Source organism: Nothoprocta perdicaria, unplaced genomic scaffold (assembly GCF_003342845.1).
Source record: "Nothoprocta perdicaria isolate Ctin4 unplaced genomic scaffold, notPer1 scaffold_72, whole genome shotgun sequence".
NCBI classification, from domain to species: domain Eukaryota; kingdom Metazoa; phylum Chordata; class Aves; order Tinamiformes; family Tinamidae; genus Nothoprocta; species Nothoprocta perdicaria.
Genome location: NW_020455999.1, coordinates 3,292,193 through 3,308,194, shown reverse-complemented (window position 1 = coordinate 3,308,194; position 16,002 = coordinate 3,292,193). Strand labels below are relative to the sequence as shown.

The 16,002-nt window shown below is 37.3% G+C and overlaps 1 protein-coding gene across 4 annotated transcripts in view; it reads right to left on the bottom strand.

Moving 5' to 3' along the window:
- Positions 1-848: 848 nt before the first annotated feature.
- The window catches only part of GNB1 (G protein subunit beta 1), a 26,635-nt gene continuing 11,481 nt past the window's right edge, over positions 849-16,002 (bottom strand). For 3 of the 4 annotated variants that reach the window (XM_026050976.1, XM_026050974.1, XM_026050975.1), the window contains exons 2-12: positions 14,748-14,799; positions 10,636-10,743; positions 10,370-10,408; positions 9,653-9,759; positions 9,304-9,367; positions 8,133-8,295; positions 5,770-5,836; positions 4,910-5,111; positions 4,118-4,334; positions 3,391-3,498; positions 849-2,337 (exon numbers count right to left, since the gene is read on the bottom strand). In XM_026050976.1, coding sequence (XP_025906761.1) covers positions 3,392-3,498; positions 4,118-4,334; positions 4,910-5,111; positions 5,770-5,836; positions 8,133-8,295; positions 9,304-9,367; positions 9,653-9,759; positions 10,370-10,408; positions 10,636-10,692 — 1,023 coding nt within the window. In that variant the 5' untranslated portion in view covers positions 10,693-10,743; positions 14,748-14,799 and the 3' untranslated portion in view covers positions 849-2,337; position 3,391. Of the gene's footprint in view, positions 2,338-3,384; positions 3,499-4,117; positions 4,335-4,909; positions 5,112-5,769; positions 5,837-8,132; positions 8,296-9,303; positions 9,368-9,652; positions 9,760-10,369; positions 10,409-10,635; positions 10,744-14,747; positions 14,800-16,002 lie in introns of those variants that run through there. The other variant, XM_026050977.1, reaches the window with a different exon arrangement.

Sequence of the window (16,002 nt, the reverse complement as noted above, 5' to 3'; positions counted from 1 at the left end):
ATAGACTAGACAGTAACATCTGCTGCAGTAAAAATATACTGAGGGAATGGAAAAAAACAGCTGTATCATTTGGAATTGGAAAAGACTAAATTTAAATTCCAAAATTTATGCATTTCAAGCCACAAGCTCACTTACCATTATCCTGCCATCCACAAAACCCCAAAGCAAACAGTCAAAGCTGCTACTGTAGTAATGTCACCATCTCCTCACAGCTTTGGAAGATTTCTCCATGGAGACTCAGAATTTCTAAGGTAGGGATGAGACCAAGACATGGGACTGGAACTTCTCTTGGTTGAATTAAGAGGACTGACTTTATTAAAATAGATAATATCTCAAGCTGAGCAATAATTGTTAATCAATTTAACCTCCCTAAGTACTGGTTTCACAAATTTGCTTTTATGGGTAGACAAATCAATAGTTCCAACACACTGCATGCTCTGCCCACTTAGCCATTAAACACATTAAAAACCCCTATATTAAAATACTGAAACTAATTAACATTTTTATTCTGAGGCAGCATATATTTTTCTGATTTCATAACTCAAACTCTGCCAGGAGCTTTGTGGTAGAATAATAAGCTGCAACACAGATCAGTCAAAACTCATGTCAAACTGCTTTATTACATCTTAAATAACATTACATTTTAATATAGTATCTATCTTGCATCCAGCTTTCTTGAAGTACACTGACTTTAAAATTAAATACAAAAGGTGAAGAGGGATACAGGGCATGGAGAAAGCTCTACAGAGTAGTTTCATAAAAGAGAAAAGGGGAATTCATCCTTTTATGCCAAATCCAGGCCTAATGCACAATTACAGCACACTTTTGTACAGAATGTTGCAGAAAAAAACAAAATGGAGAAAAGCTACTACTGCTGCTAGGGAGGAACATTTCTGGTTACAGTGAGAAGATAGGAACGTTAACAGAACAATCTGCTGTCCAAATGCTGCTTCTTTTAATGTTTTATTTGAAAAGAAAGCCAGGAAAACCTGCTCATTACAAAAGTGACTCTAATCAGATGCAAAGGACTCATCCTGCAAGAGGAACTGGCGGTAAGGAACTGATTTATAAAGATGGTCTAGGTTCCCTCCTCCCACACCCCAGAATCATTGACAGCGATTGTTTGAACAGGCTGTTTCTTTAAAAAAAAAAAAGAGAAACAAAACAAAAAAAAAAACACAAAGTGATTTATCACGCTACTCCAAAACGTGCATAGCTTTGTACTTGAGTTCTTCATATGTTTATGCACAGAGTAGCAACAATAGATGAATACAGCGACAATGGTTACAGTTTTTAAACAGGTTATTTCTTTAAAAGAAAAAACATCTAAGGACTTAGTCCAATATGCACTTTTTAGCATTTCTACAGCATGCGATTCTAAGAGTAAACCCACCCAATATGGCAAACAATCAAAAAAAGTTTTTTTTTTGTTTAACTTAGAAAGTTCAAGATCATTATTTTCAAAACATTGATTTGTACATCATTTCATACACAAAGAATTGACTCAATACCCAAGTGTAGGATAGGTCTCTTTTGAAAACAGAGATTCCTGGTTGTTGAGACTACAGGGTAGTGTTAGTATATATAAACTGCCCTTTCAAGTGGACAAAAACCTAAGTGGATAAAAACAACACAAAAAAGGGGCGAAACTGGGGGGGGAAGGGAGGGAACACACCAAAAAACTGCATTTGTTGCCCATAAAAGGTGAAAGGATTCTTTAAACAAGCATTCATTACCTTGTACAGCATGTGCTTGATTACCTTACTTCTTAACATTATCCTATATATGCCATGTTTTGTGCAACAATTATCTGTGATACTAGAAATTAAAAAAATCAGGGACTAAATTTACAATGTTAACAACCCCCCAGGATTCTCTGGGCTATGACTCCTTTGTCTTGCTTAATTGAAGAAATGTATTTAAAAAGGAAACTTGGAAAAAATCCTGCTACAAACATGACTAAAATTTGCACGTGTGTGAGATAAAACAAAGTTCTTAACTTCAACTTGGAAACTACAGTGAAAGCTAACTGTTTCACGATTATGATCAAGTTAATCTTCTGGTCATGCTTTTATGATAGTGTTTCATTTTTTAAATTCCCAAGATAAAAGAAAATGGTCCCAAAGGAATACACAATTTCATTTTGCTTACAACCACAGAAATTCTTCTTGGAAAGGTAATTGTGCTCTTCATTTCAGCAACAGGAGAAGGAAAAAATCTTGCCCTTTGGAGCTGGGGAGGATGGGGGTCCAAGTTAGTATGGTCAGACTGGATATGCTATCATTTTTAGTTTTCAACCGCTGGAAAGTTCTTCCAGTCACAGAGTCCGCTGCTCTTCTGACACACAGAAAGACATATCATGAGTTGCACTTCAATAAGCTGCAGTGTTCTCCCTACAGACTGGCACATTCAGCCATTATCTCATCATTTGCAAGAATATCATGTATTTAATAACCCAGATTTAAAACACTGTAGTGTGATCCCTATCAGGAAAATAAACTATCACAGAATCACAGAATATTCAAGGTTGGAAGGGACCTCTAGAGATCATCTAGTCCAACCTTCCTGCTCAAGCAGGCACATCTAGAGCATCTGGCACAGGGTGGCATCCAGGCAGGTTTTGAAGACCTCCAGAGTAGGAGACTCCACAACCTCCCTGGGCAGCCTGTTCCACTGCTCTGTCCTAAGAGTAAAGAAGTTCCTCCTCACCTGGAGACAAAACTTCCCGTGCTCCAGCTTATGGCCATTACCCCTCATCCTATCGCTGGCCACCAGTGAAAACAGCCTGTCCCCTTCCTCCCTGCATTCTCCCTCCCTGAACTTATACACATTAATCAGATCCCCTCTCAGCCTTCTCTTCCACAGACAAAATAGGCCCAGCTCACTCAGCCTCAGCTCGTACAGGAGATGTTCCATTCCCTTAATCATCTTGGTTGCTCTTCTCTGGACCCTCTCGAGAAGCTCCACGAGCTAAACTATGCCAAATAGTTTACCTGTTCACGCAACCATGGCAGGTATTAAGCAAGTAGCCTCCTAAAAGCAGCAGATATTTTTCCTCCCCCCTTCCAAAGATTTTCTGATTTGAACTGTGTGTCTGTAGCATCAGTAAAACACCACCATTTATTCACTGGTCAGAAAAGCATTGAGAACACAATGGGGAAAAAAAAAAAAAAGACGAAGGAACGAAGGAACGAAGGAACGAAGGAACGAAGGAACGAAGGAACGAAGGAACGAAGGAACGAAGGAACGAAGGAACGAAGGAACGAAGGNAACGAAGGAACGAAGGAACGAAGGAACGAAGGAACGAAGGAACGAAGGAACGAAGGAACGAAGGAACGAAGGAACGAAGGAACGAAGGAACGAAGATTCATTAACTCGATGCCTACTTACTTCAGTTCCAGATTTTGAGGAAGCTGTCCCACGATCCTGTTGCCACTGCCATTCCATCATCAGTCACACCTAAGCAACTGACACGGTTATCATGACCGGCAAGGACACCTATAAATAAGAACATGCAACAAATGCATTGCTTTGAGCATTTCATTTTTCAGTTTAAATAATATTAAGGCATCCATGCTTGAATCAGGCAGGCATATATCCAAAAAAACAAACAAGTGTTGCTTGGATTTTAAAACGCTTTTATAAAGATAAAAAGAACCAGGTAAGTTTACAAGGGAGTAACTTACAGTGCGGTATTTAAGGCTTTTACTTGTCTATTTCACATCTCATGACCCTCGCTTTGTCATGAAATGCCAAGTCACTGCCATAAATGAAAATTCTGCTGGCAACATTATAAGTATAGTATAAACATGTGCTCTTATGTATTTTCTCTCCCTAAACAGGCTGATTAGTATTTTACAAGACTTCTGAACATACAAGACAAATTCAACTGGATTGTTACAAATGTTTTATCTTTTTTTATTCAATTAATTTTATTTTGTAATGCTCTGAAGCACAAGATTTAAATACCCACATTGATTTTATTTGCCAAGATAGAGATCTGCTGCAACTCAATTATCATGTGAAGCTGAGACATTTGCATAGATCTACTAGCCTTACCTCTCTACTTGCACATTCAGTTGGTTACTCTATTGTATTTAAAATCGGACAGACTTACCTGCTCTATCAGCTTTCAGTGTATCCCAGACATTGCAGTTAAAGTCGTCATAACCAGCTAGGAGGAGACGTCCACTCTTGGAAAATGCTACAGAGGTGATGCCACAGATGATATTATCATGTGAATAAACCATAAGTTCCTGATCAGCCCGAAGATCAAAAAGCCTGCATGTGGCATCATCCGAGCCTGTGGCAAATGCATTGCCATTTGGGAAGAACTTTAATTGGGAAGAGGGGAAAGGGAGGGAAGACATAAGATTTCAGATTAATTTCAGAGTAGCTGATAAAACAAGAAAACTACTGAAAAGCTACAAAATATTTTTATGTCTGGCAGACAGAAGTCCAAAATACACAAGATATTTCTCATCTAGTACTCAGGCACAAACCCTGCAGTACTACAAAGCTGAAAATTAGGAAGGCATCCTTGGATGCCAAAGCACACTCAATGAATATATTTGGCATAGATCAAGCGCAACCAGAAAGCAGCAATGAAGAGCTCTTCTTTATTGAGATACAGGCAAAACTGACCAAGTAATCAAGAGCATGCACACACTAAGCCATGCTAATTTAATAACCAGTCACTTTTTGCATTTACCTCAATGAATCTGAAATTACAGAAATGTCAGCTATTTTCCTCAACTGCAAAAGCTATCGATTAGTGAACTGCAAAAGCTATCAATTAGTGTTGCAAAACTAGAGAGCACAGCACACAGAAGAGGCCTCCCAGCTGAGATGAGGGCGAAACAAAATTATGAACTGCCCTCCCTTGACGGCAGCTGCGGCTCGTACGTACACAGATGGCATTGATGTCCGACTCRTGGCCAGTGAAGGTTTGCCGACACATTCCTTCTCTAACATCCCACAGTTTGGCAGAGGCATCGCAGGCACCAGAAACAAAACACCGGGCATCAGGAGCAAGGGACAAGCTCATGACATCGCCAGTGTGCCCAGTAAATGTAGTTGTCTGCTGACCAGTTTCTATGTCCCAGAGGGCGCTTTAAAAGAATAATTAGAAATGCAAAAATTAGCATATTCATACACCCATTTCTGTGTCTGATTCAAAGAGCTAGACAGCAATTCTTGATTGAACCTCCGCTTATGAAATTTATACTTCATAAAAACTGATGTTCTATTGTGTTACCTTTTTTATAAATTTAAATTTGTAGCATTTATAAAAGCACAATAAAGCACTAAAAAGAAAAGAACTGCAGGTAGAATAGACATTCTTTGTTCAATTATTCTATGTTTACAAAACAGCCATAGAGAGCAGAAATTAAAAAGCTGTCTCTTGTAGATTGTTGTTGTTGATAGAAGTATATGCTATTATACATTATCTAAAAGAGTTTAAAAAAACAGAGGGCAAATAGAATGACTAAGCCTCATGTCTGTTTATACACAATTTTCTTCTGACACAAGAGTGGCTTCATTTTCTAAACTACTCTAAGGCCAAACGGCCCTGGTAAGGCTACAGCAAAAGCTGAGTCAGATGTTCTCTCTCTCTCTTTTTAAGAAAAAACCCTCACTGAGGATGTATGGACCTGTTGACTTTTTTCTCTTGTCTTCAAAAGTTGCTCCACTTTATCATGATGATTTGTTCCAGTAAAACTTGACTGTGAAATGCCATTACTAACACATAACAATTTTACTGCTTACCAGGTGGTGTCACCAGAGCTAGTAACAATTTGATTATCATCCAAAAAGCGGCAGCATGACAAGTATCCTGAAAATAAAAAAAAGTCAATGAAGAAAAAAAAATTACTGTTTCATAACAGCTGCTTCTTCCTCTTATGCAGAACCAGGGAGCTTAAAACATAATACAGAATTTTAAAACAACTCTTTATAGACCATGCTCAATGCAACCACTACACTAGCACACCACAGCAGGTTAATCTAACACAAAAGGGGAAAGGAAGAAAAAAGAGATCTGGGATCTACATGTCAAGCTGGAGAGAAGTGCATATAACCCTACACTGCACACACTAAAGGGGATCTGTGTGACACTACATCCAGGATCAACAAGTGCTCATGACCTTGGCTGCATCATGGAGCTGTTGAAAAAACCTACACTCTTGTTCAGTGCAGAGCATATGCATTGGATGTCTGCAACTGTGATATCAATGAATTGACTTCAATGCTGGTTTGGGATATTTCTGTGCTTTTTATCTACTGAAGGATCACATACCAAACTAAACGTGATTTACTTTTYGTGATTTAGTTTGCCAAACCCAACGTGATTACCATTATCATCTCTACATCATTGTGCTTTATAGAGCACAAACACCAAACATTCAGGCTACAGCAACATATGAAAACCTGTTACAGGCTTATTGGTAGTTTTGCTCAGTTCTGCAACAGAAGAGCAGCCCATTAAAACTGTTCCTTCAAGGAAATTTTACATGAACCTTACATTCAAGTGTAATCCTTCAATGTCTCTTGCATTACAGTAAAATTCTGCCTCTCATGCTAAGGTAAAGATCCATGTTTCCCCAGCTGCAAGTATAGTCTATAATGCTAAGATCAGTAAGCAGCTAGAATATCACAGAAATAAGGCTTTAGCTATAACAATAGCATTTCTCAAGATCTTGATACACGTGAACAAGGCCACGTACTGTAAGATAAAGCTGAGGAGTCACTTCAATTCTCCCTTCCTAAAAATCCATTTACTGGTCACATCACAGTCGTCATTTTGAAGGTCAAATCAGTACTGCTTTTCTCCCTCCACCCAGATGATACATAACTCCTCTAAATAAGATACCTGAAGTCAGGCTTTTTAGAAAGACAGCTGAGAAGATTAAAAAGCATTAAGCCTGCTTTGCTTTATATTTCTTTTATTTTTCTCCATATGAGAAAAATCACTAACATATAGCTATGCATTTTGGAGTAACCCAAGTTTCCTCCAGCAAGACACAGCCCACTCAATGTTTTTTCCTCAAGAACTATTCAGGGCTTATTTCCAGAGCCAAGCTGGAAGCCTCTAAAGCAAGAGAAACCTGCTTTCCTGCACACTGGATTACACTCTTCACAGAACAAAAGGGATCACAAAGATCATGTGCAGCTTCAGAGCTGAAATTAAGAAAAATGCCTAATTGCAGTTGATTCCCTTTTGCAGATTGCAGGAGATACCACTGATTCTACAAGAAAGCAGAAGCCTGCTGATCTGTATGTCAGACTCGGTGCTACTCTGTGACTCTGTGTGATACCGAAAAGACTACTAAATAGCCAGTGCTTTCATTTTCAATTGAGTTCAAGAGAGTTCAAGAAGTCATTCAACTTTCAGGGAAAGTTTCCCATGTCACTTGAAGGAAACAAACAAAAAACACCTATTACCAGTCAATAATAAAAGCAATTTCTATTTTCTATGTTACTGCTGCTGCTAAACTGCTCATCTCCCTTATTCTTGAGACCTAAAGAACACAGTTAAGACTGGTTTGTTCTGAAAGAAAAGGTCTGTTGAATTCGTCCACACTTACAACTCTTGTTTTTAAGGACTTTCCTGCATCAACTTTTTTTTTTTGCTCATATTATGGTACATTCTGCATCAGGATGCTGCAATTAATCACTACCAATATATTCTACCTTAAAGTGAGCACTGCTTGTTCAAGTGTAAAGGAAAGCACTGTCAAGCTACTACAGTAAATACCATAGCACTTAAAACATTGAAAGCTGGATAAAGCTTCTGATTCCCATAATTAAAGGGCACAAAAACATTTGAAGAGTCTTAAAAGCAACAGTGTACAAAATGATAAAGCTGGAAACAAAAAGAAAAGTTACTTAGAAACCGTATTTAACAAAGAGAGAAAATTTAGTTATGAAAGTCCAAAAAATAGCAGAGGAATTAACACATAATGGTTTTAATACCAATTATAATGAGTTGTTTAACAAAAAGTTATCTAGACTAGATAGTAAAACAGCATTTCAATGAAGCTTTGGAGTGCCACAGGCTTGGAAGGAAAACAAACAAGAAGATTTCACCATGTGTTTCAATGCCTCTGTTCATCCTCAAAACAGGCACTCACCTGTGTGACCAGCCAGTTCACGGCTGACACGTACATTCCCTTCACGAGTTTTCAGGTTATAAATGGAACAGATGTTATCAAGTCCACCACAAGCCACATAGTTTCCAGAAGGGGCATATGCACAAGTCATAACCCAAGACGAACGCAAGGGAATAGCATGCACCTGAAACAGAGACACCAATCAGTTCAACAAAAACTTGATAAGGAGAGCACTACCTGAAAGTTGTCCTCTCTCCCTCTCTCTTTAGCCACACATATTTGGTCAAAAAAAGCAGGCAAGGGAAAAAAAAAAAAAATCACACAAGAAAATATCTTCGGCTGTTTGAATATCAAAGTATTTTAAGGGTAACTTGCCTATGTATCTTGCAACATCAACCAAAGCTGTAATTAAACCCTCCAATTTCCTTTCCCTGAATCCATTCTAATTGGCAAATCTCATAAAAGCTAAACAGTCTGTTTCAGGGGTCTGCTAGATTTATTAGAGCTTCAGGAAAAGACTGACTTGCAAGTACAGAAAACAAAACTGCCAATTCCAGTTTGAAAAAGATACTAATACAGAAATCATGGCATATAGCAATTACTTTGGGTTATTTCTCAGTTGACAAGGTGCAGTGCAGCCATTTAGAACACTTTTGTCTGCAGCCTTGTGTGAGAGAACAAAGACAGAGAAAAGGATTTATTTCTATTTAGCATTATTACTCTTTATTGAAGCTATGAGTAGAGCAGTATTTCAACATTTTAGGAGTTGCTGCTTTATCTATTTGTTTCTGTTCCTGGTCTGCAGCACAGTATTTGCTTAAGTGAATTGACAGAAACATTTGCAAGGCCGTAACATGAGCTAAACAGGAAAAGATTGTTTGAAAAGGTCAAATCTGTGCTCTTATGCTCTAAACCACCATGGCTATGTGTAAGTCTAACTATTTTCATACAAAATGTTGATTATTTCTTGGTCTCTGATGATAAATGCTTCTGTGATCTGAAAACAGATCAAACTAAGTGTTGCGCATTTCCATCCATAACACTTAGGGCTCTGATGGAGTTCCTATGCAGATTTCAATGCTTTCGAGTTGTCAGAATTTGATTTATGACTAAGTCAAAATTTGTCTATATATGTCTATATAGTCAAAAGTCAAGTCCTTTGTATTTACAAAGGAATTTTAATTAATCCTACCTTGTTGGTAGTATAGCTGTCCCAAATTATAAGCTTGCCATCCTGGGAGGCACTGACTAGAAGCCTGGACAAGAAAGAACAGATAAATACCGTCACTGAAAAAAACAGAGACACACATTAACACAAACACATACACAAAAAAAGTCCACACAGAAAGAAACATCTTTCCGATGACACTTGCCTCCATTATTAAGGCTAACATATTTGACATCATTTAAGAACAGCGTATCATTAGCCAATCTGATTATTAGCACTATAAAAGTGATTTTGTAAGTGAAATTATGAAGTGTGCGAGGTGGCATCTACATGTCCACACATTCCAGAAAAGCTCTGCATAACTAGCACTCACCTGGAATCAGTTCCCCAGTGCATTGCGTAAATTTTAGCCAAGTGTCCCCGGAGTGTTCTTCTAGTACGCATTTGAATTCTCCCCACGGGGTCAATGTTGGCTGTGATCTGAAGTGAAAATGGGGTTGTACACTGAATTTTTCACTCCATAAATCCCAAAGTAACACAGTAAACACATTACATCTACACAAGCATTCCAATGCAGATTCAAGTAGTCCTGTATTTTGAATATGCAACTAAAAAAGACATAATCAAAATTTATCCAGACCGATTAAGACCCAAGCTAATAGGATCAAATGTGACAACCAAGCAACATGCAGAAATCTGGGGGTCAAAAACGGTTCAGAGATCGTGTGGCACCATGTTGCAATTAAAAAATAGGTTAATCTCAGCAGGTCTTACAGCTCAGGCTAAAAGGTCTCACACAATAGTATGACCTTATTATCAACACCTTAGGCTCCCCTGTGTTATTTTCCACTGAGTGGCAGAGATGCTGCAAGTCACCTATCAAAGGACTGCTCAAGGCTACCACTCTCAGAAACTGGGCAAGCATAATCAACACACATATTTACAGAGGAAGCGTTTTGCCACCCAACAGCAAAGCGGAAAAAAATAAACGGAAACAAAGGATTAATTTGAAAGACTTCTTTTTATACCTTCTTCCCTTTCTATAAAAAGGACATTTTGTAATTCATGTTGACCTCTAACGAAAACTTACCTGAGCCAGGGTGGCATCCGCACATGCTTTCCTAGCATCCTGCAACAACAGCAAAACAGAACAAAACTGAAGAAATTGAAAGGTGTTCTGTGCATCTATTTATCCTCAAATTTCTTTTTGTCAAGTTAATAAATTTCCCTCAAAAGAAGTTTAAGACAGCATTTTGCTTGTCATCCAGGGACAACCCACCATAACTGGAACACGAACATCAAAAAAAATTCACCTGCATGGTGACTTCACAACCCATTGATTACGTGACTACATACCCTGATTTGGTTTTTCAGTTGCTCAGCCTCCTGGCGTAACTGGTCAAGCTCACTCATTTTCCCGTGCTAAAGTTGCACTTCACTGCTACCTCTGAGATGACCAGAAATCTGGAGCAAACAACAAAGACAGCTGGTAGGAATCATAGCTTGAAGTTAAAAAGCAAACTGTCACTTCGGCCAGCTCAACGTGCACAAGCAATGACTATTTTCCAAAAACTGAAATGAATGATAGTACCTCTGAAATCCCCTCAGAATAAGGTGTTACCATACTTGAAATATGCTTAGTTCACTCTACTTCTTTCAGGTACAATAAAATCAAAAATGATTTGGACTAATTTCTTTCCTGCTCCCCTTGCCATCTCTTTCGGAGTTTTGTACAAACTAAAAAGTCCATGAATAGAAGAGCAAACTTTTCCAGCAGATAATACTAATGCCAGACAGAGAAGCTAGAACTTTTCTGTTTATTTGAAGAATAGAATAAGGAAGCCCCCTAGGAAAGGACAAGCACTCTTAAGTATTTATAAACTGACACAAGCAACTGCAAAATTATTTAAAAATAGTATGAATTATATCTGAAATACAGCAATTATCAGAAATGTTGCTCTAATATCTGGAAATGAAATGAAATCATTCATAGAAATATTCAGATTTCTACTTTCTAATTATTCAAGTATCTCTCTCTGATTTCTCATAATGGATTATAAATTTAACATGTCAGAATAAAAATAGTATTTTTTGAATGTTGAGGGGAGGAGTTATTTTCCTCCCAGTAACTCATTTTCCTAACATCAGTACTTCCCTATTCAATATACATTAATATTAATTAATACTTTCCTCAGAGCTCTCTACGTAGTAAAGTATTCCAAACCAAGAATGTAAAAGAACTATGTTGAAAAGTCTCTTCACGTAATCATTTACATGTTTTTACTGTTCTCTGAAACTCTAAGCATTTTAGAGATGGAATTTTATTTAAGTTAGTATCACAAAAATTCCTTTCACACTTCAGAGCCCTTTGCTTTACAGCCCCTCTCTCTCTCCCCTCCCTTCCCCCTCCCCCCCCCCCCCCCCCCTAGTTCCAGGGTCATCTTTAAGCCTTTTTAAGGCTCACTGTCCAGCTTAGTTCAAAATCCAGATAAGACAAAACCTGTGAAGAGTGTTTCCTTCTAACCATCTTGCTTTCCTTTGAATATTCTTCAGTTTCTCAAGATCTTCGTTCAGTTTACACTTAAGACACACTACTCTGCAGAGGGATCTCCCTCCAGTTTACAGCATGAGGTCATCACCACCTACAGCTTCTATACAACTCGCCATGTATCGTGAAGAATTACATACCACTCCCTTACTGAACCAACTGACAACTTTAGACACTATTCTCTAAAACATACTGAATTTAGTTTTGATTTCTTACTTTTTTATTATTTCTCATTCTGTTTCTGCTAAGTTACTATAGAAGCCAACTTTCACTAAGCAAACACCTGCCTCTCCAGACAGAGTACAAAGAATTCAGAAGTGTGTTATTCTTATTTCAGAGAAAGAAACCATGATCTGAAACCTAGGTGATCTGCTCAAGGTCATAGTAACTAAATGACAGGATCAAGATAAAGATTTAGAACAGAACTCCAGCTACAGATTTTTCTGTAACTAAACCAAAAACTTACCTACAGCTTTATTTTAAAATAAGAGCGAATAATCTAAAGGCAGTCAAAGTAAAGAAAGCCTCCCACAACACACAGTTTAAAATACTGTCAATTTATTTCCGCCAGAATTTGTGCTCTATGCAAAAATTCCTTCATCTACATAAAAAGCTTACTTGTATGGAACAGAAAGAGGCCTGAAGAAATGAAAACTAAGCCTAGGAAAGAAGTCATATGGTCACTTCTCAAAAACTGAGCCTCGTGGCATCTGGCTTGTATATACTCACTCATTCATAACATAAATACGCTCTCTAATCTTGTAGGGAGTCAGATATATATATATATTATATATATATATATATAAATAGCCATTATTACAGGCAGCAAAGAGTTCAAGGAACTTGTCAACTAATATTGCTCAAGCACTATCTACAGATCTTGACTTTAGTTGCTTGCTATGGCTCATGTTTCAGTATTTCCTGCCTGTTAGTTGGAAGCTAATGTATCAAAATCTTAAAGTCTCCCCAAATTGTAATATCTGTATCAAGAAGGTCATACTATAATGTTAAATAAATACACTTTTACCTTTAAGTTACAAGTTAACCCTCAGGCATTCCAAACAAATCCAAACTGTTTTTTTTTTTTTTTTTTTTTTTTTAAATCTCACCTCACTCTACATATTTGCAGAACTTTAAACATATTCAGTAGTCCTACTACATTCGCAAGTTACAAGAAGAAATAACAAGCTAGGTTGGCTAGAAATGAGCCACAGTTGCATATCACGAATTGATATACTTTGTTCCTCATCACATTCCACGGACACATAGCTACATGCTAAAAAAAGCTTTCTAGGGGAAACACTATAGAAGTTTATAACCTTTTTCTGAGTTTTTACTTTAGGTGCAAAGAAACAGTAGCAAATTTCATGCTTACCTCACTTTCCCTTGAATGTGCTAYTGTGCTCTCAAAGGGAAGCTTCTCAGAAATAACACATTCACTTTGCTGAACTTGCTGAAGACCTTACCATAGGCTGAAGTGCTTAAACCTCTCTGCTCTAAGCCTAATTCTCCTCAAATCTTGTTAACCAGTATAGGTAAATCTCCTCTTGCTAGAGACAATAATGTGCATACTTGCAAGGTAGTTTGCTATTCTTCACTACTCCAAATTATCCAAGATATTTACATATTTATTATCAGTTTCCCATTAAAAAGCTGCTTTGTTTCCCATCTTCTCCTAGAGAAAACTCAAGTACTGCCTACAGATAATGTGTTAAATAACAATAAACTTTTGTCTCTCAGTTATATTACCATCTCTCTGGAAGAACGCTACTGTATTTTGAAATTATTTCCACATATAGTAAAACATCACAATTCATAAACTATGTCAAAAGGATTTATTGTTTCTCTTGTCTCAGAGTAACATAGCTTTTTATTCTTCTCCATGTTGCACAAAACAGGAAAGTTATATATGTGTACAGTCTTAAGTCTTGGAACAATTTTGCATTAGAGTCTGTAAAGAATAAATTAATATAAAGCTTCGTGCATGTACTGTTTTTTGCACAAGGTTTGTTTTTGCTATCCATCATTACTATCAGCAATTAGTATAATCCCATCAAGCTGCTCTTGATGCAAACTTTCCTGTTAACATATATTACTCAAATATGTACAAAACAGCCAGACGAACAGCAACCTGGATCAGGTACATAAACAAARCCAAAACTTCACGGCCTTAATAACATGATCACATTATGCCTACCAGACAGTCTCATAGCAGGTCATCCGATTAAAAGAGGCTGCTCTAATCTAACAGATACCATAATACCTATTAACAGCAGCGTGTACATTTTCAATGACAAAGTAATTATACGCAAACCACTGCTAATCCCAGCGTTTGGACATCACATTTGATGAGTTTGAGGAGTTTTTTTCAGAGTTTTTGTTTAATGAAACAAGATACTGCTTCCTATTTGATTCACATTCATCAGAAAATACAATGTGTGTTCTCTAAATTACCTGATTTGAAATAGAAGACCAAAAAAAAGCCACCACAAAACTTGACACTGGAAGGTTCTGAATAAGTAATACTGAAACATTAAAAAAGAACATTGAGAAATGCCACTCCGCACACAATAAGTCTGCCCTTCTTTTCCCAAACATGCTCCATAAGGAGTTTTTCCATCCTTGAGAGAATAAATATTCCTTCTAAACTTATTTAAAATATAGTTCCCTATCCCACTGAGATGAAAATTCATCCATAGTCTCCCTCTGGTTTGCCAGCTCTATTCTTGAAAGCATGCAGGCASTAGCATCTATTATTTAGCAGGTTTCCTGACTATCTTAAAATCCTCACTGTTAACAAAAGAATACACAAACTAAAGCAGTAAGAAATGGCCAAAAACTGTAGTCAGCCATGTTTAAAAATAGTCTTGAGTTGCTTTTGAACACTAGAAGAAAAGAATTTCTTTATTTTACTACTTACATCTTCTCTTGCTACAGTAGAAAGCCAACTTCTGCTGTCAAACATGTAAATTCTGAAAGGAAAAAAAAAAAGAACAACACAAAAACTAGAATGAGTTTGTATATAGAGAAATAATGTCAATATTTTAAAAGAGTTAACAGAAAGTCTAATGCTATCAAAGCACAAACTACTTTTCCTTAATATGAGCAAGCTGGCTTGCTCAAGAACAAGGACACTGCTTTGGCAATAACACTAACACAATCAAAAGACATGCTCAGCTCAAGAAGTATTCAATATTCTTTTTTAATAAACTCATGCAACCCTCAGAGTAGTTCTCCTCCTATTTGCCCATTCTATTACAGAGCTCAGGATTATAACAAAACACTGTCCCACTCGCACAAGTTTGAGATTTTCATGGCGCTATGAAGTGCCAAGATCTCCACCTTCAAAGTCTTGAATCATTTCGTCCTACTGTTATTCCTGAGGTATGCCTGGTTTCTAAGCACAGCTAAATATCAAGATATCTAATCTACCAACAGAAGTTACATAAACCTCCTAGTGATGAGCTCAAGGGAGAGCACAACTCTCCCTTTTAGAAGGCTTACAACTGCTAACCATTAAAAATAAAAAGGACAAAATTATAAACTGACAGATTAAATAACCCACAGACCCTTTCAGTTTGAAATGTCGCAATAATTTAATATAGACAGGTTTCATGGAAAGCTGAAAAGATTTCTTCTTAGAAAACCCAGAACACATCTCCTTTGACAGCTCACAGTAACGACTGTAATTCACCTCAAGATCTGAAATATTCACAACTGCTTTTATGTTCAAAACAACTTTGGTATGTCTCTATCATACCATAAGACAAGGGCTATGGGTAATGAACATGGTATATACAGCTGGGTATATATCTTTAAGCTTGCTGTGTCAGGGTTGGGGAAGATTATTCTAAGCAGAAAGCAAGAATGCAGTAAAGCAACCTTAAATCAGAAAGCCCGTCCAAAGCTTCATTAATTTTAAACTAAAATGCTTACATGCAATGCAAGTGTATTTGCATAACTCACTATTAGCTGGAAAATGTACAGACCACTTCAGTGTCTTCTATGAAGTTTAAGCTACTTAGGATATGGGTCATCCTCATCCAAGCTCATTTATAGGATTGTGATTATGAAAACAGTGTAAGCAGTTTTGGTTGTTATTGCCAGAACACCACACTTCAACATACAACAGTAACTCATATATGTAGGCCGAGTTTTCCAACCCTCAAAAGAAA